This window comes from Pleurodeles waltl, chromosome 1_2 (genome assembly GCF_031143425.1).
Source record: "Pleurodeles waltl isolate 20211129_DDA chromosome 1_2, aPleWal1.hap1.20221129, whole genome shotgun sequence".
NCBI classification, from domain to species: domain Eukaryota; kingdom Metazoa; phylum Chordata; class Amphibia; order Caudata; family Salamandridae; genus Pleurodeles; species Pleurodeles waltl.
Genome location: NC_090437.1, coordinates 1,338,571,005 through 1,338,596,183, shown reverse-complemented (window position 1 = coordinate 1,338,596,183; position 25,179 = coordinate 1,338,571,005). Strand labels below are relative to the sequence as shown.

Genomic DNA, 25,179 nt, shown 5'->3' with positions numbered 1-25,179 from the left:
ATATGTGTGACGCTACTCAACACTGAAAATACAACACTTAAAGATCCGGGAATGCATGTGACGTTACCCAACACTGAAAATACCACACCTAGAGATTTGGAAATATGTGTGACGCTACCCAATACTAAAAATACCACACCTAGAGATTCGGAAATATGTGTGACGCTACCCGACACTGAAAATACCACACCTAAAGATTCAGAAATATGTGTGACGCTACCCGACACTGAAAATACCACACCTAAAGATTCAGAAATATGTGTGACGCTACCCGACACTGAAAATACCACACCTAGAGATTCGTAAATATGTGTGACGCTACCCAATACTAAAAATACCACACCTAAAGATTCAGAAATATGTGTGACGCTACCCGACAATGAAAATACCACACCTAAAGATTCGGAAATATGTGTGACGCTACCCGACACTGAAAATACCACACCTAAAGATTCCAAAATACATGTGACGCTACCTGACACTGAAAACACCACTCCTAAACATTATGAAATGCATGTGACGCTACACGACACTGGAAATACCACATAATTATTCGGAAATACATGAGACTCTACCCACACTGAAAATAGGACACCTAAATATTCGAAAATACATGTGACGATACCCAACACTGGAAATACCACATAATTATTTGGAAATAAATGAGACTCTACCCAACACTGAAAATAGGACATCTAAATATTTGAAAATACATGTGACGATACCCAACACTGGAAATACCACATAATTATTTTGAACTACTCGAGACTCTACCCAACACTGAAAATAGGACACCTAAATATTTGAAAATACATGTGACGCTACCTGACAGTGGATATACCACATAATTATTTGGAAATACATGAGACTCTAACAAACATTGAAAATAGGACACCTAAATATTCAAAAATACATGTGATGCTTCCCGACACTTGAAATACCACAGCTAAAGATTTGGAAATCTCTATAAGACACCTCAAATGCCATGTAGAAAGTTTACCCAAAACATGAAGTTTTTGGACTCATAAAATATTATAATACAATAGAACGCTTTCAGGTGCTGGAAATGCCACGTATAACGTATTTGAAATACCTGTGATGTTATTAGACTCTGAAAATATTATGGAAAAAAATTGAACAATACAGGTGATGCCATCAGTATCAAAGATTATCATGTGTGAATTAGAAAATAAGTCTGCTTCTATGAGACAAAGGAAATCATATGTTTAAGGTATGAGAAACACACAAGACTTTCACACGCTGAAAAAATACTATATGTAAAGATTGGGAAACACATATGAGAATATTAGACACTTGAACCCCCATGTCTAAAACTGCAGATAATCCTATCTGAAAATCGAAGTTTAAAGATTCAGCAACGCACGTGACACTACCAGATACTGTATGTAAACACTGAGTATTACATGGGACACATCAGACTCTAGGGCAGCAGTATCGAAAGATGCAGAAACCATATCAGTCACTGAAGATCATACCTACAGTTTTGATACCACACATGACCTTATCCAGCCACTGAAAGTGTTGGGCCTGATTCACAAAAGTAAGTTACACTTTTCAGTAATTTACACTTTTGATTAAGTTTGCTACTTTTTGCTTTTTTCAGAAAATTTGAGTGTAAGTCACTAATAAAAAACACACAGGACTAAGGTCCATGTCTGAAGCTACATGTGATGCTCTCAGACCCTAAACTTTCATTAATAAAGCTCAGTGAAGACAAGGGGCTCCTTCCTGCACAAACACAATTCACTGCTCAGAATGCAGCATGCATAGAAAGTGGAAAGAACAAAGCAAAATAAAGATATTTCTCCTTGTTGCGCCTCCCCTGGGGAGGCAAGAGGTTTTGACGCATCCCCAGGTTCACATGGCCTTGTAAATCTGAGGAGGCGTCAAAATCCATGGGTGTTGCGTGGGAACACCCACCGCAACGCCCATGGAATGCCTCCCTGGCACACAGCAATGTAACGCAGCAATTTGCAGTGCACTACATTACTTGAGGTTTATTAAGCCACTCAAAGTGGCTCTGCGTGGCTTCGTAAATCTCATTTAAGGTTTGCTTTGCTCCTGCACCATGTTGCGTGGTGCAAGAGTGCCGCAGACCGGGTCATAAATATTCCCCTAATGGTTTGAGTGAATATGTGCCACAGGGTCACCCTGGTGCAAGTCTATGGGCGTGATTTATATTTCGCCAGATGGATTATTCTGTCACAACGGTGACGGATAGCCCGTGTGCTGGAATGTAAATGCCATTACTTCCCATGGGATTTATATTTCAGCGGATGTGATATCCGTCATTCTTGTGACTGGGTAACCCGTCACAAGCGGTCCAAGGAGAGGACGAAGTAGGCGCACGGCGAGCGTCCCCTTTGATGTATGTGTGACTATAAGGGGACACTCCCCCTCCTGGATACCAGAGGCTAGCTGCCTCTAAGAAAAGGGCCGCCTCAAGGTAATTCCTTGGGTAATGTAGATCATTCTTTTTTCATTTTTTCACTCTTTGATTTCCCCATAGAGTATTTTCCTCCAACGTGAGACGTAGGGATCCTAGGCCCTGACGAATGCCCCGAGACCTTCATTGGCTCACTTTTGAGGGCAGAAACATGTTGGCTAGTAATTAGTTAGGTGACCCTGTGAGTCCTTGTCCTCACAGAGGTGTCCCAACCCCCCTTTTTTTAACTACACCAGACAGACACCACCATTAAATTTGTTGCTCTTCACAGGTGTCTGCTTAGGTGTTTTTAGTTTTTCAGTAGATTAGCTGGATCCCGATCTTTCCAGAAACAAGTTTATTTACGCACTCCCTCCTGTTCCTTTAACAGTGAGGTTGAGTCCGCCCATGTGGCAATGTCCTACCTGGGTGGGTCTAGGTGGTCAAATGATGAAGCATGACACTATATAGTGTGTGAGACCACCTAGTCCGTAAAAGGAAATTCCCTTCTTCCCACCCCTCGCTTTTCCACTCGGTAACTTCCAACTGACATTCCACTGACGTTACCCTTCCAAATAGGAATACATACAACCTAGGACTACGCTAATATCCGCGACGTCCGCTTCTAGAGAACCCCGTACTTTCGTGTGTACTTTGAATTATAGGGAGCTAAGTACGGAGTGTTCCTCCATAGTTATCCCCCCTCCTCCCTCTTCCTCTCTCCATGTGTAATGATGGGTAACCCGTCCGCCAAAATCTAACTCAGGCCCTATGTCTTGATGACAAATAAACCGAGCATGTTTCACTGATAAAATGCAGCCTTTGTCAAACTATGAAGCAGGTAGCTTCCCAAGGAGGCGTTTGTCATACGCCAAGGTGGAAAGGTAATCTGTCTGTGTAACGAAAGAGGGTGGCTGACCCCCATCCTCACGAGAAGAGACACTGCGGTGGGCGCTGGAGGTGGCCTTCCGTGGCTGTAGTAACCCCTTCCTCAGGAGAAGAGACACTGCGGTGGGCTCTGGAGGTGGCCTTCCGTGGCTGTTGTAACCCCATCCTCTGGAGAAGAGACACTGTGGTGGGCTCTGGAGGTGGCCTTCCGTGGCTGTAGTAAACCCACCTCACAAGAAGAGACACTGCGGTGCGCTCTGGAGGTGGCCTCCCGTGGCTGTAGTAACCCCATCCTCACGAGAAGAGACACTGCGGTGGGCTCTGGAGGTGGCCTCCCGTGGCTGTAGTAACCCCATCCTCACGAGAAGAGACACTGCGGTGGGCTCTGGAGGTGGCCTTCCGTGGCTGTAGTAAACCCACCTCAGGAGAAGAGACAGAGCGGTGGGCTCTGGAGGTGGCCTTCCGTGGCTGTAGTAACCCCATCCTCACGAGAAGAGACACTGCGGTGGGCTCTGGAAGTGGCCTTTCGTGGCTGTAGTAACCCCATCCTCAGGAGAAGAGACACTGCGGTGGGCTCTGGAGGTGGCCTTCCGTGTCTGTAGTAAAGTCATCCTCACGAGAAGAGACACTGCGGTGGGCTCTGGAGGTGGCCTTCCGTGTCTGTAGTAAAGTCATCCTCACGAGAAGAGACACTGCGGTGGGCTCTGGAGGTGGCCTCCCGTGGCTGTAGTAAAGTCATCCTCACGAGAAGAGACACTGCGGTGGGCTCTGGAGGTGGCCTTCCGTGTCTGTAGTAAAGTTTATCCTCACGAGAAGAGACACTGCGGTGGGCTCTGGAGGTGGCCTTCCGTGGCTGTAGTAAACCCACCTCACGAGAAGAGACACAGCGGTGGGCTCTGGAGATGGCCTTCCGTGGCTGTAGTAACCCCATCCTCACGAGAAGAGACACTGCGGTGGGCTGTGGAGGTGGCCTTCCGTGGCTGAAGTAACTCCATCCTCAGTAGAAGAGACACTGCGGTGGGCTCTGGAGGTGGCCTTCCGTGACTGTAGTAACTCCATCCTCAGGAGAAGAGACACTGCGGTGGGCTCTGGAGGTGGCCTTCCATGCCTGTAGTAAAGTCATCCTCACGAGAAGAGACACTGCGGTGGGCTCTGGAGGTGGCCTTCCGTGGCTGTAGTAACCCCATCCTCAGGAGAAGAGACACTGCGGTGGGCTATGGAGGTGGCCTTCCGTGGCTGTAGTAACCCCATCCTCAGGAGAAGAGACACTGCGGTGGGCTCTGGACGTGGCCTTCCGTGGCTGTAGTAACCCCATCCTCAGGAGAAGAGACACTGCGGTGGGCTCTGGAGGTGGCCTTCCGTGGCTGTAGTAACTCCATCCTCAGGAGAAGAGACACTGCGGTGGGCTTTGGAGGTGGCCTTCCGTGGCTGTAATAAAGTCATCCTCAGGAGAAGAGAGACTGTGGTGGGCTCTGGAGGTGGCCTTCCGTGGCTGTAGTAACCCCATCCTCACGAGAAGAGACACTGCGGTGGGCTCTGGAGGTGGCCTTCCGTGGCTGTAGTAACCCCATCCTCAGGAGAAGAGACACTGCGGTGGGCTCTGGAGGTGGCCTTCCGTGGCTTTAGTAACCCCATCCTCCGGAGAAGAGACACTGCAGTGGGCTCTGGAGGTGGCCTTCCGTGGCTGAAGTAACCCCATACTCAGGAGAAGAGACACTGCGGTGGGCTCTGGAGGTGGCCTTCCGTGGCTGTAGTAACCCCATCCTCACGAGAAGAGACACTGCGGTGGGCTCTGGAGGTGGCCTTCCGTGGCTGTAGTAACCCCATCCTCAGGAGAAGAGACACTGCGGTGGGCTCTGGAGGTGGCCTTCCGTGGCTGTAGTAACCCCATCCTCACGAGAAGAGACACTGCGGTGGGCTCTGGAGGTGGCCTTCCGTGGCTGTAGTAACCCCATCCTCAGGAGAAGAGACACTGCGGTGGGCTCTGGAGGTGGCCTTCCGTGGCTGTAGTAAAGTCATCCTCACAAGATGAGACACTGCGGTGGGCTCTGGAGGTGGCCTTCCGTGGCTGTAGTAACTCCATCCTCAGGAGAAGAGACACTGTGGTGGGCTCTGGAGGTGGCCTTCCGTGGCTGTAGTAAACCCACCTCAGGAGAAGAGACAGAGCGGTGGGCTCTGGAGGTGGCCTTCCGTGGCTGTAGTAACCCCATCCTCACGAGAAGAGACACTGCGGTGGGCTCTGGACGTGGCCTTTCGTGGCTGTAGTAACCCCATCCTCAGGAGAAGAGACACTGCGGTGGGCTCTGGAGGTGGCCTTCCGTGGCTGTAGTAAAGTCATCCTCACGAGAAGAGACACTGCGGTGGGCTCTGGAGGTGGCCTTCCGTGTCTGTAGTAAAGTCATCCTCACGAGAAGAGACACTGCGGTGGGCTCTGGAGGTGGCCTCCCGTGGCTGTAGTAAAGTCATCCTCACAAGAAGAGACACTGCGGTGGGCTCTGGAGGTGGCCTTCCGTGGCTGTAGTAAACCCACCTCACGAGAAGAGACACAGCGGTGGGCTCTGGAGGTGGCCTTCCGTGGCTGAAGTAACTCCATCCTCAGGAGAAGAGACACTGCGGTGGGCTCTGGAGGTGGCCTTCCGTGGCTGTAGTAACTCCATCCTCAGGAGAAGAGACACCGCGGTGGGCTCTGGAGGTGGCCTTCCATGCCTGTAGTAAAGTCATCCTCACGAGAAGAGACACTGCGGTGGGCTCTGGAGGTGGCCTTCCGTGGCTGTAGTAACCCCATCCTCAGGAGAAGAGACACTGCGGTGGGCTCTGGAGGTGGCCTTCCGTGGCTGTAGTAACCCCATCCTCAGGAGAAGAGACACTGCGGTGGGCTCTGGAGGTGGCCTTCCGTGGCTGTAGTAACTCCATCCTCAGGAGAAGAGACACTGCGGTGGGCTTTGGAGGTGGCCTTCCGTGGCTGTAGTAAAGTCATCCTCAGGAGAAGAGAGACTGTGGTGGGCTCTGGAGGTGGCCTTCCGTGGCTGCAGTAACCCCATCCTCACGAGAAGAGACACTGCGGTGGGCTCTGGAGGTGGCCTTCCGTGGCTGTAGTAACCCCATCCTCAGGAGAAGAGACACTGCGGTGGGCTCTGGAGGTGGCCTTCCGTGGCTTTAGTAACCCCATCCTCCGGAGAAGAGACACTGCGGTGGGCTCTGGAGGTGGCCTTCCGTGGCTGAAGTAACCCCATACTCAGGAGAAGAGACACTGCGGTGGGCTCTGGAGGTGGCCTTCCGTGGCTGTAGTAACCCCATCCTCACGAGAAGAGACACTGCGGTGGGCTCTGGAGGTGGCCTTCCGTGGCAGTAGTAACCCCATCCTCAGGAGAAGAGACACTGCGGTGGGCTCTGGAGGTGGCCTTCCGTGGCTGTAGTAACCCCATCCTCACGAGAAGAGACACTGCGGTGGGCTCTGGAGGTGGCCTTCCGTGGCTGTAGTAACCCCATCCTCAGGAGAAGAGACACTGCGGTGGGCTCTGGAGGTGGCCTTCCGTGGCTGTAGTAAAGTCATCCTCACAAGAAGAGACACTGCGGTGGGCTCTGGAGGTGGCCTTCCGTGGCTGTAGTAACCCCCTCCTCAGGAGAAGAGACACTGCGGTGGGCTCTGGAGGTGGCCTTCCGTGGCTGTAGTAACCCCCTCCTCAGGAGAAGAGACACTGCGGTGGGCTCTGGAGGTGGCCTTCCGTGGCTGTAGTAACCCCATCCTCAGGAGAAGAGACACTGCGGTGGGCTCTGGAGGTGGCCTTCCGTGGCTGTAGTAAAGTCATCCTCACAAGAAGAGACACTGGTGGGCTCTGGAGGTGGCCTTCCGTGGCTGTAGTAACTCCATCCTCAGGAGAAGAGACACTGTGGTGGGCTCTGGAGGTGGCCTTCCGTGGCTGTAGTAACCCCATCCTCAGGAGAAGAGACACTGGTGGGCTCTGGAGGTGGCCTTCCGTGGCTGTAGTAACCCCCTCCTCAGGAGAAGAGACACTGCGGTGGGCTCTGGAGGTGGCCTTCCGTGGCTGTAGTAACCCCATCCTCAGGAGAAGAGACACTGCGGTGGGCTCTGGAGGTGGCCTTCCGTGGCTGTAGTAAAGTCATCCTCACAAGAAGAGACACTGTGGTGGGCTCTGGAGGTGGCCTTCCGTGGCTGTAGTAACCCCATCCTCAGGAGAAGAGACACTGGTGGGCTCTGGAGGTGGCCTTCCGTGGCTGTAGTAACCCCCTCCTCAGGAGAAGAGACACTGCGGTGGGCTCTGGAGGTGGCCTTCCGTGGCTGTAGTAACCCCATCCTCAGGAGAAGAGACACTGCGGTGGGCTCTGGAGGTGGCCTTCCGTGGCTGTAGTAAAGTCATCCTCACAAGAAGAGACACTGGTGGGCTCTGGAGGTGGCCTTCCGTGGCTGTAGTAACTCCATCCTCAGGAGAAGAGACACTGCGGTGGGCTCTGGAGGTGGCCTTCCGTGGCTGTAGTAACCCCATCCTCAGGAGAAGAGACACTGTGGTGGGCTCTGGAGGTGGCCTTCCGTGGCTGTAGTAACCCCCTCCTCAGGAGAAGAGACACTGCGGTGGGCTCTGGAGGTGGCCTTCTGTGGCTGTAGTAACCCCATCCTCAGGAGAAGAGACACTGCGGTGGGCTCTGGAGGTGGCCTTCCGTGGCTGTAGTAAAGTCATCCTCACAAGAAGAGACACTGTGGTGGGCTCTGGAGGTGGCCTTCCGTGGCTGTAGTAACCCCATCCTCAGGAGAAGAGACACTGGTGGGCTCTGGAGGTGGCCTTCCGTGGCTGTAGTAACCCCCTCCTCAGGAGAAGAGACACTGTGGTGGGCTCTGGAGGTGGCCTTCCGTGGCTGTAGTAACCCCATCCTCAGGAGAAGAGACACTGTGGTGGGCTCTGGAGGTGGCCTTCCGTGGCTGTAGTAACTCCATCCTCAGGAGAAGAGACACTGTGGTGGGCTCTGGAGGTGGCCTTCCGTGGCTGTAGTAACCCCATCCTCACGAGAAGAGACACTGCGGTGGGCTCTGGACGTGGCCTTCCGTGGCTGTAGTAACACGTTTGCTACTCCAGCACATGACAGCTCTTCGCATCTCCGTGGCCTCAGCACAAGTCCTGGGTTGAGAAGTGGTTGAGCAGAGGTGTCCTCCACGCGTCTCCCCCACACACGTGTGACCCCCTGGTGTACCGGCCTCTGAAAGCTAAGCCAGTGTCCTGAGAGCATCTTTTTGTTGTGCAGAGTTGTCTCACGTGAGGTCAGGCTCTGACTGCCGGTCTCCACAGCGGTGTTTTACACGCACCCGTCCTGCAGGGTGACCAGAGCCTAAAAACCAAAACCGTAGGGTGACCAGACGTCCCGGATTTCCCCGGACAGTCCCGGTTTTTAGAGGACTGTCCCGGTGTCCCGACGCTTCTCCTAATTTTAAATAAATGTCCCGTTTTTTTGGGACAAAGGTCAGATCATCTAGGGAAGCATAAGTTAAAGAGACCTACAAAGTATGAAATAATTAAAGAAATGTATCTGTTACTGTACACACACACACGTATAGGCACACATTCACACAGCTACGCAAAAAAACCCGGACAGGCCAGATATAAAAGTGACAGTAATGTCTTTAGTCCTTCTTTTATGTCTGACCTGTTCCGGTTTTTGCTCCTCAAAATCTGGTCACCCTACAAAACCGGAACATTTCGCAAAAATAGAAGGAATACAATGTTATATCGACTGAGCGCCACAGAATGACAGCACTCTTCGGCACTGAGCATAGAAACACAGAGGCGGTACCAAGAAAATGCAGAAAATGATATTTTTTAACCCCAGTATCATACCTGTTAATTAAACTGACTTTTATAACATCGCCTGACTCACACTGCCTTGAAGCACATTTCACTGTCTTCAGTCGACCCTCTCAAAAAACCGGGCCTCGAGCCAAATTTGATGAAATCTGCCGGGACTGCAGATGAAAACCGGGACTGTCCCGAACAGTCCGGGACGCCTGGTCACCCACCGCCCTGGTCTCTCCGAGTGCTTGCAGAGACTATGGTTGGCTGTCGAGCCTGTGGTCTGTGATGTGTAATGTGCTAGTGATGCTGTGACCTGCGTCCCTAGCGCCTGGAGGGCCGTGCGCGCCCCTCGCAGCGCTCCGCCTCTATGTACCGTTGAAGCAGTGTCCGGCGCTCTGCTGCCCAGACACCGTTGGTTATTGATTAGTACTGACCAGGACAGACATGGCCACATAAAGAGAGAGACGTAGAGCGCCTCGAGGCCCGAGGCGTGCCCTGACTACTGCTGACTCACCTGTCTCACCCCCGGTCTCCCCCTTTACCCTTGCTGACTCAGGGTGGCCTGTGGTGGACTGAGAGTGTGTGGTAACAGGAGCCCCACCAGACATTCCTGCCCAGGGGTCTCCCTCAGCCCAGACATGTCTGGGGCTCCCGCTGACCCCACAGCTCCTGGCCCGAGAGGGGGAATGTACCACTGATCGGGAGGGGGAGGGAAGAGCTGGGGTACAGCAGAAGGGGCGGGCCGAGGGGACTCCTGTCCCTGAGAAGCTGGTGTGCCATAGCGCTTGCTGCGCCTCCTCTGTGCGTGATGGACGCCTGTGCTGCCTGCGCTGTGTGTCATGAACACATTCACTGTCTCTGCCTGTGGTATACCTGCGCTGTGTGTGAAGGAGCCCTGTGCTGTGCCTGCTCTGTGTGTCATGAGCACTGGCTCTGCCTGTGACGTACCTGTGCTGTGTGTGATGGAGCCTGCTCTGTGTGTCATGGGCACCTGCACTGCCTCTGCCTGTGTTACATATATGCTGTGGGTGATGGAGCTCTGTGCTGTGCCTGTCCTGTGTGTCATGGATACCTGCACTGCCTCTGCCTGTGTTACATATATGCTGTGTGTGACGGAGCCCTGTGATGTGCCTGTCCTGTGTGTCATGGATACCTGCACTGCCTCTGCCTGTGTTACATATATGCTGTGGGTGATGGAGCTCTGTGCTGTGCCTGTCCTGTGTGTCATGGATACCTGCACTGCCTCTGCCTGTGTTACATATATGCAGTGTGTGACGGAGCCCTGTGATGTGCCTGTCCTGTGTGTCATGGATACCTGCACTGCCTCTGCCTGTGTTACATATATGCTGTGGGTGACGGAGCCCTGTGATGTGCCTGTCCTGTGTGTCATGGATACCTGCACTGCCTCTGCCTGTGTTACATATATGCTGTGTGTGATGGAGCTCTGTGCTGTGCCTGTTCTGTGTGTCATGGATACCTGCACTGCCTCTGCCTGTGTTACTATATGCTGTGTGTGATGGAGCCCTGTGCTGTGCCTGTCCTGTGTGTCATGGATACCTGCACTGCCTCTGCCTGTGTTACATATATGCAGTGTGTGATGGAGCTCTCTGATGTGCCTGCTCTGTGTCATGAACACTTGCACTGCCTCTGCCTGTGTTACATATATGCTGTGTGTGATGGAGCTCTGTGATGTGCCTGTTCTGTGTCATGGATACTTGCACTGCCTCTGCTTGTGTTACATATATGCTGTGTGTGATGGAGCTCTGTGCTGTGCCTGTCCTGTGTGTCATGGATACTTCGCCATGGTCAAAAAGTTTGCCAAACCCCATTCAGAAACGGCAGACATCCCTCCTTCTCCAGACCTCTGCGACAGACTGGCCAACTTCTTCCACCAAAAACCCAAATACATATATGACAGCTTCAGACCCCAGGACCCTCTAACAACCTCCCAGCTTCAACCCTCCGAACCGTCACAGACCCTGCACCACTGGACCATCCTCAGCACGGACGAAACCTGCTCCATCATGAGCAGCATGCACTCCGGAGCCCCTACGGACCCCTGTCCTCACCACATCTTCAACAAAGCCAACACCTCCATCGCACCCGAGCACCACCACACCCTCAACTGTTCCATAGAGGCAGCCACCTCCCCAGAGGACTGGAAGCACGCAGAGATCTGCCTGCTCTTTAAGAAACCCACGGCCGACCTCCTGGACCTCAAGAACTACCGCCCCAACTCTCTGCTCTCTTTCCCAGCCAAGGTCATCGAAAAGGCCATCAACACACAGCTCCCTAAGCACATCGAGGACAACATCCTGGCCATCTCCCAATCTGGTTTCAGGAGCAACCACAGCACGGAGACCGCCCTCCTCGCCGCCACAGATGACATCCTTCTCACTCCTCGACCACGGCCACAAAGCAGCCCTCATCCTACTGGACCTATCGTCTGCCTTCGACACAGTCTCGCACCTCACCCTCTGTTCCAGACTCCACACAGCGGGCATCCGCAGAAAGGCCCTACAGTGGATACACTCCTTCCTGTCTGACAGAACACAGAGAGTCAGACTCCAGCCTTACCTGTCAGAGCCTACGGAGATCAGCTGTGGTGTTCCACACTCTTCAACATCTACATGGCCCTGCTCGCATCCATCGGTCTCCTACGCCGAGGACACCCAGCTGATCATCTCATTGACCAAGAACCCCACTACTGTCAAGAGGAATTTCCCCAATGGAATGGAAGTCATTGCTGCTTGGATGAAGGGCAGCTGCCTCAAGCTCAACTCTGACAAGACCAAGATCCTCATCCTGGGACCCTTCACATCAGCCTGGGTCAAGTGCAGGTGGCCAGCCACCATCAGCACCCCTCCCCAGCCCAACAAACCACGCATGCAACCTCGGTTTCATCCTGGATTCATCACTCGTCATGACCCGCCAAGTGAATTGAGTCGCATCCTCCTGTCCGGTCTCACAGTGGTCTGATTGGTTGACTTGTATCGTTGCATTGCTGAGGTTGCTTGCATTCGAGGCAATGTTTTTTTTCTTTTACTCTAAGCCAGTGGTTCCCAACCTTTTGAATTTTGTGGACCCCCACTTTATCATTACTGGAGCCCGGGGACCCCCACTGAATTTTTCTTGGAATCCGGGGACCCCCCACTGAGTCATTACTGAAAGCTGGGGACCTACTCTGTTAATATTATTTAATTTGCTAAGCAGTTGCGGACCCCCTGAGGAGGCTTCGCGGACCCCCAGGGGTCCCCGGACCACAGGTTGGGAACCACTGCTCTAAGCTTTCCATGGAAGTGTATGTGCGTTTTTACTTTCTCCCTCCTGTGATGCTTTTCTCTTCACATTGTTCATGGCCCTCTCTCTCTCTTTCTCCGCCCCTTACCCCCAGCTTGTCCAACACCTAAACCAACCCTCTCCATTCTGCCCTTTTAAAAAAATACAAATAAAATGCCCTACTCTATGCTCCAGGTCCTCCATTGTTACCCCACCCTCCTCACATATCGTTCTCTTGCACTTAATTTTTTTATTTAAAAACTTTTTTTTACCTACAGCATTGGTACTGGGCATCCATCTTAAAATGGGGTTTTACCCATTTCAAGATGGCCACATGTAAGTGCTTCCATGGCAGCCATCTTAGAATGCATTTGTAATGTTTTTACAAACACATTGAAAGATGGCTGCATGAAGAGCATGAACATTAACAAGAGCACAAGTGCTTCCATAGCCGCCATCTTTGAATGCATTTGTAATGTTTTTACAAACACATTGAAAGATGGCTGCCCGAAGAGCGTGAACATTAACAAGAGCACAAGTGCTTCCATAGCCGCCATCTTTGAATGCATTTGTAATGTTTTTACAAACACATTGAAAGATGGCTGCCCGAAGAGCATGAACATTAACAAGAGCACAAGTGCTTCCATAGCCGCCATCTTTGAATGCATTTGTAATGTTTTTGCAAACACATTGAAAGATGGCTGCCCGAAGAGCATGAACATTAACAAGAGCTATCTTATATTGAAAAGGATTGGTAAAGCGGATAGCTTTTACTGCAGAGACCTATTAGCTTTGACAAGGTTTTTTTGGACTTTCAGATGGTAGCGAAGTTGAACAGTGAAGGCTTTCTCCTGAGTAGTATGGCGCAGGCTGGCTTTTTCAAACAGCACATGCATCACGCGATATAAATATTATAGCCAAGAAATATTATCCATTCAAATAAAGATATAAAAGTTTCAGTTACATGTCAGTGACTTTAACAGGTTTATGGCAAGTAAGTTATTCTTTCATTGTAACAGTAAAATGATTAAGCCTTTTTGTATCCAGAAGGAGTGTGAGGCCACAATTAAGGCTGGGTGAATTTCGAAACCGGAGAAATATGCTGTATTTTTCCACATGCGGACAGGAATTGGCAAACTCAGTGCCAAGAACACAGGGGCAGCTCGTCCTTATGGATGCTAGTTTGGCGCCACTCTCTTTGTTTTCTGACAATTTTTTATTACACTAATAGTGAATAATACGATATTATTCACTATTAGTGTAATAAACATGTGAATATGCCCTCCCGTGGCAGCTGAGGTAAGTAAAAATGCTTTTAAGTGTATGTTGTGGGCGTGCTTGCGGGTGAGAGTGTGTCTGTGAGAGTGTGTGTGTGTGAGTGTGAATTTGTGTGTATGTGGCTGTGAGTGAAAGTAGAGGTCAAAGGGCGCATGATGTCACTTCCGCTACCCCTGGCATTTTGGTGACTTGACACCCATGCCAATGTTGTTGGTTTTAGGAGCACTGTGTGTAGTCGGGGATGCAATGAATTCATTGGTGGTTGCATTAAGGTAAGTACATTGCATGAACCCCTCACACTGCTGCTCCGCAGAGGAGCCTGTGTGTGGCACCTGCCTACAGGGTCCTTCTGGCTGGCTCGCAACCAGACATCACGCACAGGGTCCCATGTGGGGAAACTTGCTTCTTGCAGGGCCATTCACTTAATGAGGTTACCCTTAAGGTAGGTGCACTGCTTGGTCCATGACAGTGCTAGATGCCCCTGGCAGGCTGATGTTAAACCAGCAGGAACTGGCAGAATTACTCAGTTCACATCTCCCTAATATGGAGCACCATCCCTAGTTCCAATTGCAGTTAAACTTGACCTCAAGATAGCCAGATGCAGCTCTTTCTCAGGAAGGCAAGAGGTGTGTCCATTTCACTCTTGAGTACACTTACAAGTGAGTAGGGTGTCCAGGTGAACATCCAGCTTCTCTGCAATGAAAAGACTGAAAGGACCTCAACTACCTATGCACAATCCTTCCTGTTACAATCCATACACAACGGACTGGCAGGGATTATGTTGGGGGTAAGGATTTCCTCCTCACCTATAGAGTCATACATATCATACAAGACTGGATGGGTGCACCTCACCCACTACTCACTGTGGCATGATTCATCATTGGTGTCCACCCCAAACCCACATAAGTAGCTACCACCTGGCTGGACTCAACCATGCTTAGGAGTTCGGAGATATTACTAACTGGACAGAAACAGGGGTCCAGATTAGTTAAAAATGCCTAGGGGTGCAACCAAACAGATGTTTCTTTGTTTTGTTGGTACCCTTGGCAATGAAAAACAACCTTGGGTGTCTACTGAAAGCAATGTTTCAAGCATCCATATTGTCTTGCCTACATGTTTCGGCCACACAACTGTCCCATCGGGATCAAAAGCCTTCATCAGGGCAATAGGATCCCTAACACATGCACTCAATAACATGCCACAAATATGTGGAGGTGACGAGCTCTCCTACCTCTTACGTAGACTGGTTAATTTCCACCTGCAGTGATTGGCTCCCACTTGTACAGAGACACAAGACCACACTCAGGTATTAAGTCAAGCAGAGGTGCAGGCGTGCGCCTGCCTAAGATGAGGTGCAGCACCCTGTTTTAAGGTCGAATGCACTAACATTTTATATCGTTGATTGAATCTGTATGTCTCTTGGTACTTTAAAGCTCCCATCTAGGACTGTGACTGTTTTGATGATTGCCCAGGATGAAATGTAAGGGTATCACAGACCCTGGTACAGCACGTTTGAGGTGATGTGCACATGCACCAGCCCATGCATGTCTTTGAGAAGGGCGGAGGTAGGTGCAGGCGGTGACCTGTGCATGAAACATAGGGCCAGATCTACAAGAAAGTGACGCATCAGTACTGATGCACCCCTTTTCTTGCGCTGCCCTTAGTCCCCTAATGTCACCATGGTAGCACTGTATTTACAATGCAGCGCACCGTAGCGCCCATCAGCGTCAGAATTTATGAGGCTATTGTGGTGCTTTGCTGGATTAGTGCCATTAATTATGGCGCTAGTCCAGCAAAGCATAGGGAGGATCATAGGTTATTATGGCCCCATTACTTAATGCCTGCAAAGTGCAGGCGTTAATAATGATGGAAAAAATGACGCAGTGAAATCTTGTAGAGAGCACCTCCCATTGCATACATTATGCCTGGGTGCAGGCATAATGTGGCACAAGGGGTTACAACGGGGTGCAATGCAAGCATTGCGCCACTTTGTAAATATGGCAGGTCAGAAATGCCTACCTAATGCCACATTAGCATAAAAACATGATCCGGTGCAAGGGCCTTGTAAATCTGGCCCGCAGACGCCTATGGCGGAGAAAGGGGCAGACCATGGCCCATGCGTATACCTTAGAGGGCATGTGTCGGAGGTGGGTGCAGGTGCCACTGACCAGACGAGGGGGAAAAGCAGTCTGGAGCAGCCTATTAGGACAAACCCCGTCATCTGCCACCAGCCACCATCAACAGGGCATCCACAAGCAGGGAGGCCAGATAGCAGGTAGAAGCCCGTGATCCTCCAGGGTGACTACTTGGCAGAGTTAGATGCCAGCCCATCGGATGCTTGCCCACTACCCATAGGAAAGGGGCGCAGTAGCTATTGATTCACACACGTCCCTGCCCCCCACTCAAGATTTACCCCGGGAAACAAGGTGTAAATTGGGAACTCATTGGGGGTCTGCATGTCCTCCTGCTAGCAGTACTGTAGAAAGAGAATGATGCAGACTGAACTGTGGCCTGCATGTGGTTGGCATGACTGGACCTGGCTGACGTCACTCTCCGCAGGATTTGTGTTGATGCTGTCGGTGGTAGACCGGTGATGCTGGCGCGCCTGGAGCACTGGCAGTGTGGGGCATCCACAGTGTGGTCCGCACAGGTGTGTGGGCACAAAGGCTTCTTGTCTGGGGTCCTCTTTCCTAACATGGTTCAATGTCTTTGCCACAGGTGGAGACCATCGGAGATGCCTACATGGTGGTGTCCGGGTTACCGGTGCGCAATGGAAAGCTCCATGCCCGTGAGATTGCCCGGATGTCACTGGCGTTGCTAGACGCTGTAAAAACATTTAAAATTCGGCATCGGCCCAACACCCAACTCTGGCTGAGGATAGGAATCCACACAGGTGAGTGTGGCAGGGAATGAGATACCCGTGCAGGTGAGTGTGGCAGAGAATGAGATACCCACACAGGTGAGTGTGGCAGGGCATGAGATATCCGTACAGGTGAGTGTGGCAGGGAGTGAGATACGCATGCAGGTGAGTGTGGCAGGGAATGAGATACCCGTGCAGGTGAGTGTGGCAGGGAATGAGATACCCATGCAGGTGAGTGTGGCAGGGAATGGGATACCCGTACAGGTGAGTGTGGCAGGGAATGAGATACCCGTGCAGGTGAGTGTGGCAGGGAATGAGATACCCGTGCAGGTGAGTGTGGCAGGGAATGAGATACCCATGCAGGTGAGTGTGGCAGGGAATGGGATACCCGTACAGGTGAGTGTGGCAGGGAATGAGATACCCGTGCAGGTGAGTGTGGCAGGGAATGAGATACCCGTACAGGTGAGTGACATATCCTGTGCCTCTACCATAGCCTGTATCCATATCTGTACCAGGTGCAGCGCTATGCTATATGAATCCGTGCCTGTACATAGCCAGATGCAGCGCTATAATATACCCTGTGCCTGTACACAGCCAGATGCAGCGCTATAACATACCCTGTGCCTGTACACAGCCAGATGCAGCGCTATAAGATACCCTGTGCCTGTACATAGCCAGATGCAGCGCTATAACATACCCTGTGCCTGTACATAGCCCGATGCAGCGGTGCGTGGCCTGCCCCGCGCCTCTGCTCTGCCTTGTGGTTGTAACATTGTGTATCCTGTGTCAGGTGTGTGGATTGTGTCACTTCTCACATCTCCCTTCTGGTCCTGTTTCCAGGCCCGGTGTGCGCAGGCGTGGTGGGCCTTAAAATGCCCCGGTACTGCCTCTTTGGGGACACCGTGAACACGGCATCACGGATGGAGTCCAACGGAGAAGGTAAGGAGCACCGATCACATTCCATTCCACCGAGTTAAATAAGGCACGGAAGGCGAAACCTTGAGCTTCAAGGGAAGGAGAGGAAAGGGTCCAGAGAGGGGGTAGGCGGGGCTGGAAGAAAAGAGACCGCGGGGGGGAGGAGGTGCAGGGTAGAGGAAAGGAGGTCAGGGGACAGCAAAAACAAACAGAGGAAAGACTGACGGGGGTGAAAGATGGAAGCAGAAGAGTGAGACGGGGGCGGAGAGTCAAGAAGGAAAACAAGTTATGTGGCAAGGCGTGCATGCAAAATGAAGAAAAGGATGCAGAAGGGAGTGAGAAAGAGGAGGAATGAGTCATGAGAGAAGAAAGAGAACTGTCAAAGAGAGGAGGACAGGAGACAGGAAGAGAAAAGACAAGAGGGGTGAAAGAGAGAAAGATAGAGAGAAGACAGAGGGGAGATTAAAAAACAGAGAGAAAAGAGAAAGAATGGAGATTAAAAAACAGAGAGAGAGAAGACAAAGAGGGGAGATTAGGAAGCAGAGAGAGACGAGAAAAAGAGGGGAGATTAGGAGGCAGAGAGAGACAAGACAAAGAGGGGAGATTAGAAAACAGAGAGAGAAAAAACAAAGAGGTGAGATTAGGAGGCAGAGAGAGACAAAACAAAGAGGGGAGATTAGAAAACAGAGAGAGAAAAAACAAAGAGGGGAGATTAGGAGGCAGAGAGAGACAAGACAAAGAGGGGAGATTAGAAGACAGAGAGAGAAAAGACAAAGAGGGGAGATTAGAAGACAGAGCGAGAAAAGACAAAGAGGTGAGATTAGGAGGCAGAGAGAGACAAAACAAAGAGGGGAGATTAGAAGACAGAGAGAGAAAATACAAAGAGGGGAGATTAGGAGGCAGAGAGAGACAAGACAAAGAGGGGATATTAGAAAACAGAGAGAGAAAAGACAAAGAGGGGAGATTAGAAAACAGAGCGAGAAAAGACAAAGAGGGGAGATTAGGAGACAGAGACAAGACAAAGAGGGGAGATTAGGAGGCAGAGAGAGACAAGACAAAGAGGGGAGATTAGGAGGCAGAGAGAGACAAGACAAAGAGGGGAGATTAGGAGGCAGAGAGAGACAAGACAAAGAGGGGAGATTAGGAGGCAGAGAGAGACAAGACAAAGAGGGGAGATTAGGAGGCAGAGAGAGACAAGACAAAGAGGGGAGATTAGGAGGCAGAGAGAGACAAGACAAACAGGGGAGATTAGAAAACAGAGAGAGACAAGACAAAGAGGAGGAGATTAGGAGGCAGAGAGAAACAAGACAAAGAGGGGAGATTAGAAGACAGAGAGAGACAAGACAAAGAGGGGGAGATTAGGAGGCAGAGAGAGACAAGACAAAGAGGGGAGAAAGGGAGACAAAGAGAGACAAGACAAAGACTGGAGATTAGGAGGCAGAGAGAGAAAAGACAAAGAGGGGAGATTAGAAGACAGAGAGAGACAAGACAAAGAGGGGGAGATTAGGAGACAGAGAGAGACAAGACAAAGAGGGGAGAAAGGGAGACAAAGAGAAAAAACAAAGAGGAGGGAGACAGAGAGAAAAGACAGAGGGAGAAAGAGAAACAAAGGGAGAGAACAAAGAGGGGACAAAGGGAGAAAAAGAGAGAACAGACAAAGAGGGGAGAAAGATAAAAGGTTAACAAAGAGAGATAAAAAAGGCAGAGGAAGCGAAAGAGATGATAATGAGAGGACATCAGAGAGAGGAAAAGGGAGACAGGAGAGAGAAAGAGACAGAGACAGGGAGACAGAGAGACAGAGACAGGGAGAAGGAAGGCAGACAGAAGAGTGAGGTCAGAGAGATGGGGAAAGGCCTCCTCAGGAGTGAAAACTTAGGAAGTAAGAGAGGAGATGAACGTCAGAGAGTGGACATCTCAGGCAGATGCGGAAGAAAAGACAGGGAGATGTGGAAGGAAAGCCAGGCAGATGCGGAAGGAAAGCCAGGCAGATGCGGAAGGAAAGGAAAGCCAGGCAGATGTGGAAGGAAAGCCAGGGAGATGTGGAAGGAAAGCCAGGGAGATGTGGAAGGAAAGCCAGGGAGATGTGGAAGGAAAGCCAGGCAGATGTGGAAGGAAAGGAAAGCCAGGCAGATGCGGAAGGAAAGCCAGGCAGATGCGGAAGGAAATCCAGGCAGATGTGGATGGAAAGGAAAGCCAGGCAGATGTGGAAGGAAAGCCAGGCAGATGTGGAAGGAAAGCCAGGGAGATGCGGAAGGAAAGCCAGGCAGATGCGGAAGGAAAGCCAGGCAGATGTGGAAGGAAAGCCAGGCAGATGTGGAAGGAAATCCAGGGAGATGTGGAAGGAAAGCCAGGGAGATGTGGATGGAAAGGAAAGCCAGGCAGATGTGGAAGGAAAGCCAGGCAGATGTGGAAGGAAAGCCAGGCAGATGTGGAAGGAAAGCCAGGGAGATGTGGAAGGAAAGCCAGGGAGATGTGGATGGAAAGGAAAGCCAGGCAGATGCGGAAGGAAAGCCAGGCAGATGCGGAAGGAAATGAAAGCCAGGCAGATGTGGATGGAAAGCCAGGCAGATGTGGAAGGAAAGCCAGGCAGATGCGGAAGGAAAGCCAGGCAGATGTGGATGGAAAGGAAAGCCAGGCAGATGCGGAAGGAAAGGAAAGCCAGGCAGATGCGGAAGGAAAGCCAGGCAGATGTGGAAGGAACGGAAAGCCAGGCAGATGCGGAAGGAAAGCCAGGCAGATGTGGATGGAAAGGAAAGCCAGGCAGATGTGGAAGGAAAGGAAAGCCAGGCAGATGTGGAAGGAAAGCCAGGCAGATGTGGAAGGAAAGCCAGGCAGATGTGGATGGAAAGGAAAGACAGGCAGATGCGGAAGGAAAGACAGGCAGATGCGGAAGGAAAGCCAGGCAGATGTGGAAGGAAAGCCAGGCAGATGTGGAAGGAAAGGAAAGCCAAGGAGATGGAACGGAAGCCATCCTGGAGGGACAAGGCATAAACAACCAGGCAGGAGTAATGCCGACTGCGAGACCCAGTGTCAGTGAGGGAGGTGACAGTGTCCTTAGGACAGGAGGCGCAGTCAGTCCTACACACACTGTCCGGAGAGGGCTAGAGTGACCCCTAGCCCACTCTGGGGTCCCCGTACACATGCCTGAGGCTGAAGGCTCGGCCCTCCCTCCCTAGGGCTGCACCGTCATATGCTGTGGTGTGCAGAGTGACCCCCTAGCCCACTGTGGGGTCCCCCCTACACATGCCTGAGGCTGAAGGCTCGGCCCTGCCTCCCTAGGGCTGCACCGTCACATGCTGTGGTGTGCATAGTGACCCCCTAGCCCATGCTGTGAAGTGGAGACTGCAGAAGACAAGTCTAAAACAAAACAATCTTCTGGCTCATTAATTAGCTGCAGCAACGAGTGTCTAAAGATTATTATCTGCTGGCTGCTAGGGGCTGCTGGGGGTAAATAATTAACCCCGTGGTCTTCCTCGGAGAGCTTTTTTCTGCAGAGGAATGTGTTCACTTCGTGTGGGGACCCTGTCTGGACCTCGGGGTAGCCAGGGGCTACTGGACTCCACCTGTGACAATGGGAGCCTTTTAGCTCGGGGGGGGGGGGCACCTTACTGCTGACCCCAAAGTGAGCCCCCACTCTGGCACTCGTCCTCCAGAGCAGTCAAGTCAAAGACCCCCAGGGCTTGTTCAGGGAGGCGGGGTGGGGTCGAAACTCACAAATCAATGAAACGTCCAATCACAATTCATCAGTCATTGTGCACTCTTCACTTCTACTCAAGAAAAGAACACTTTAATCACGACAGACAGCGATAGTACAGGGAATCCAGCCGGGAAAAGGAATGTACCTAGTGATTCCTGCAAACTTAGTGCTGTATTGAAATGATTTCCAGAACCCCCCCCCCAAAAAAAAAAGAAATCAGGGCAGACACAGACAGGGCTCAGAAGGTATGTCTTCTCCTCACTTCCCCCAGCCAGTGGCTATTTATTCATCAGTGGTCGCACCAGAGTCACTTCTGGTATGGATTGCAGCTACTTGTCACCCCAAGCTCTCATTTACTCCACAATTCTTGGTTACACCTAGTATTCGGTGAGTGGGCACTTCCTGTGATGTGTTGTTGGCTCAGGTGGACTCAGGTGTTGCCTGTGTGTGAGCTCACACAAGTTCTCTGATGGTTACTTCAGTGAGTGGGCACTTCCTGTGATGTGTTGTTGGCTCAGGTAGACTCGGGTGTTGACTGTTTGTGCACTCACACAGGTTCTTTGATGGTTAGTTCGGTGAGTGGGCCCTTCCTGTGATGCGTTGTTGGCTCAGGTGGACTCGGGTGTTGCCTGAGTGTGCGCTCACACAGGTTCTTTGATGGTTAGTTCGGTGAGTGGGCACTTCCTGTAATGTGTTGTTGGCTCAGGTGGACTCAGGTGTTGACTGTGTGTGTGCTCACACAGGTTCTTTGATGGTTAGTTCGGTGAGTGGGCACTTCCTGTGATGTGTTGTTGGCTCAGGTGGACTCGGGTGTTGACTGTGTGTGCACTCACAAAGGTTCCTTGATAGTTCCGTGAGTGGGCACTTCCTGTGATGTGTTGTTGGCTCAGGTGGACTCGGGTGTTGCCTGTGTGTGCTCTCACACAGGTTCTTTGATGGTTATTTTGGTGAGTGGGCTCTTCCTGTTATGCGTTGTTGGGCACTTCCTGTTATGCGTTGTTGGTTCAGGTGGACTCAGGTGTTGACTTTGTGTGCGCCCACACAGGTTCTCTGATGGTTAGTTTGGTGAGTGGGCCCTTCCTGTGATGTGTTGTTGGCTCAGGTGGACTCAGTGTTGCCTGTGTGTGCACTTACACAGGTTCTTTGATGGTTAGTTCGGTGAGTGGGCACTTCCTGTGATGTGTTGTTGGCTCAGGTGGACTCGGGTGTTGACTTTGTGTGTGCTCACACAGGTTCTTTGATGGTTAGTTCGGTGAGTGGGCACTTCCTGTGATGTGTTGTTGGCTCAGGTGGACTCGGGTGTTGACTTTGTGTGTGCTCACACAGGTTCTTTGATGGTTAGTTCGGTGAGTGGGCACTTCCTGTGATGTGTTGTTGGCTCAGGTGGACTCGGGTGTTGCCTGTGTGTGCGCTCACACAGGTTCTTTGATGGTTAGTTCGGTGAGTGGGCACTTCCTGTGATGTGTTGTTGGCTCAGGTGGACTCGGGTGTTGCCTGTGTGTGCGCTCACACAGGTTCTTTGATAGTTCTGTGAGTGGGCACTTCCTGTGATGTGTTGTTGGCTCAGGTGGACTCAGTGTTGCCTGTGTGTGCGCTCACACAGGTTCTTTGATGGTTAGTTGGGGAAGTGGGCACTTCCTGTGATGCGTTGTTAGTTCAGGTGGACTCAGGACCTCAAACCTAAAGCACAGATGTCTTGCTTGTGCACCCCTGGTGTGTGCTGTCCATCACTGGTCTATGCCAAACCCTGGCACAAAGAAAGGTAGTTACTGCCCCACAGTTATACCAAGTTTACAGACTTACAGTCTGTGTGTTCAACAGGCAGCTCAGGGACTGGGTTCAGGCAGTTCCTGACTTGTGCATATTTCTACTGGACTAGTTCAGGCATAGTCTTTGTCTCCTAGTTTCAGCAAGAAGGAGCAACCGGTGGTGCTCAAAGCTCCCTCGTAGGGTAATCAGGGGCCAAAGAGGGAAAGGCCTCCAACCTCAGTGATCTCTCAACCTGTTTTTGAAGGGAACACCTCATGGAAAGGATGGGGCAGCAAAAGGGCAAGGGATCTCCCGAACCTTCAAAACAGTATTCTGTCCCCATCTTCTTCACTCTTAATTATGGTCAAGTTCAAAGCACTTCAGGGGAGCTTTGGTGCAGCCCTGCAATTCATAACACCCTCTGGAAGGCTCTCTTAACGTCCATTTTGTGTACTACTAACACCCTGGAGAGCCAACATGGCTTCCACTCTACATTCATTCTATTACACGCACATTGGTAAAACATACATGACATCCATATCCCACAGGGGTAGAGCGAGGGAGCCAGTTGTGGGGGACTGGCTGACAATTTAAAAGAGGAGGAATCAGTGGTCTTCTCTCCCAGTGGAAGCAACTGGTAGAAAGACCAGCCCTGCATACTCAGTGAGTCTCAGGCACCAGTCAGTCGTCCTAATACCGGTGAGCTGATGTTACTCACGTGAAGAATAGGTAGGTGCACATGGTGTGCCTCTCCAGACCACAAACATAAGCCGTCGCTCATATCCCATGTGACGCTCGTCTCTCAGCGTGCAGTCATGATTGTTGTGTGCACTGAAGCCAAGAATCAAAAAAGGTGCAGGGAGAATGCGTGCTTTTTCCCTGCACTCTGGGCACTGTTGTGTAATAGAAGCAGCGACAGATTCTTGTGCGGCCCCTTCTGTAATACTGATAGTGCCCGTGCACATGAACCTCCAGCGCTGTCCTAAGAGGATGTTCCCATCTTTTCATGGGGAAGTAGCCCCATGCAGGTGAGGCAAGCACTGTGCCTCTGCGTCCACACCGTCTTATGGTCAAACAGCCCATAAGGAGACGCACTGGCTGAGTGCACAAAGAGGTGGTGATCACCCAGTGTGCCCCTTGAAGGGCCGTCCTATGGACTCCCCAGAGACCCCCCTGCAGGTGGGTTGAGTTACTCCTTGAACCTGCCTTCAGGAGAATCTCTGTCGCCCTTTGAAGTCTGCACTGTGAACATCTTTTACTAATCCGCTCCCGGGGTTCACGCCTGCCCTGGGGCAGCAGATTGTCAGTAACAGGGCGCACTGTCCCTGTTTGCACCCAACGCATCAATCTGAAGGTGCACCAAGGCACAGAGTGGGACAGTGCACCCTAGTTGTGATACGGTCCCTCTAGTACTACTGAATGCTACTCATGAATGGTTATGTCCCACACGTGTTACACAAACTCTAAGTTAATGTTTCAGATTTGGTGGTTTCCTTCTCTGACCCTCACTCTTCAGGCGCACATGAAGCTTATTCTTCAGACTTGTCTATGCCCCAAACTATGGAGTCAATTCACAAAGGTGTTTGAGTAGATAAAATAGCGCCATAGGTACTACTTCCTGTCCTCCTAAGTGCCTTTGTGATTTGGTCCATTTGTGAACAGAAATCCACGCCAATGTGCTGCTGTGAGTACCTGCTTGGTATTAAACCTGTTGCACATGTTGAGGGATTTCAGTGAGTGAAGATCTGCTGTTGGTGAGCCCCAGTGATGTATTGTCACACTCCACTCTGGATTAGGTGGACATCTTTCGCATCTCTCAGAGCAGGTGACATTGTACCTCTTTTGTTATGTTCTTGATGAGCATGAAACACTGAGATGGGCTCAGCTTGTACTAGGATGTGGAGGGGCAGAAGCTATCTATAGGGTTGAGTTCTAGGTAGCTCTTTAGTATCCTGAGTAGCAGATACATGCATCTTCAACAGATACTATTAAACATATACATCCTCTCGAAAGTAGACCTCAGACTAACCTTACAATTAGACACAGACAAGACCACATTATCTGCCCCAGGTGACCAAACAACATGCATCATTGAGAAGGACTGGCCTAAAACCGAAGGACCAAAAAGGTAGAAGTCTTTCTAGGGCCAGGCCACATGCCTGAATCTAGTTTTCAGAATCCCTCCGACTCCTTCTCGCTCTCTTGTACGTGGTGGTGAAAGGCTCCTGGGATGCTCCAGAGTGCAGGCTCGAGGTAGGGTCTGTGA

At 51.2% G+C, this 25,179-nt stretch overlaps 1 protein-coding gene across 1 annotated transcript in view; it reads left to right on the top strand.

Annotated features, from left to right (window-relative positions):
* Nucleotides 1-25,179, top strand: part of NPR2 (natriuretic peptide receptor 2) — a 428,259-nt gene that overhangs the window by 384,793 nt on the left and 18,287 nt on the right. Inside the window, exons 19-20 of the mRNA XM_069205697.1 lie at nucleotides 16,411-16,585; nucleotides 17,393-17,491. Of these exons, the coding sequence (XP_069061798.1) occupies nucleotides 16,411-16,585; nucleotides 17,393-17,491 (274 nt within the window). The remainder of the gene's footprint in view (nucleotides 1-16,410; nucleotides 16,586-17,392; nucleotides 17,492-25,179) is intronic.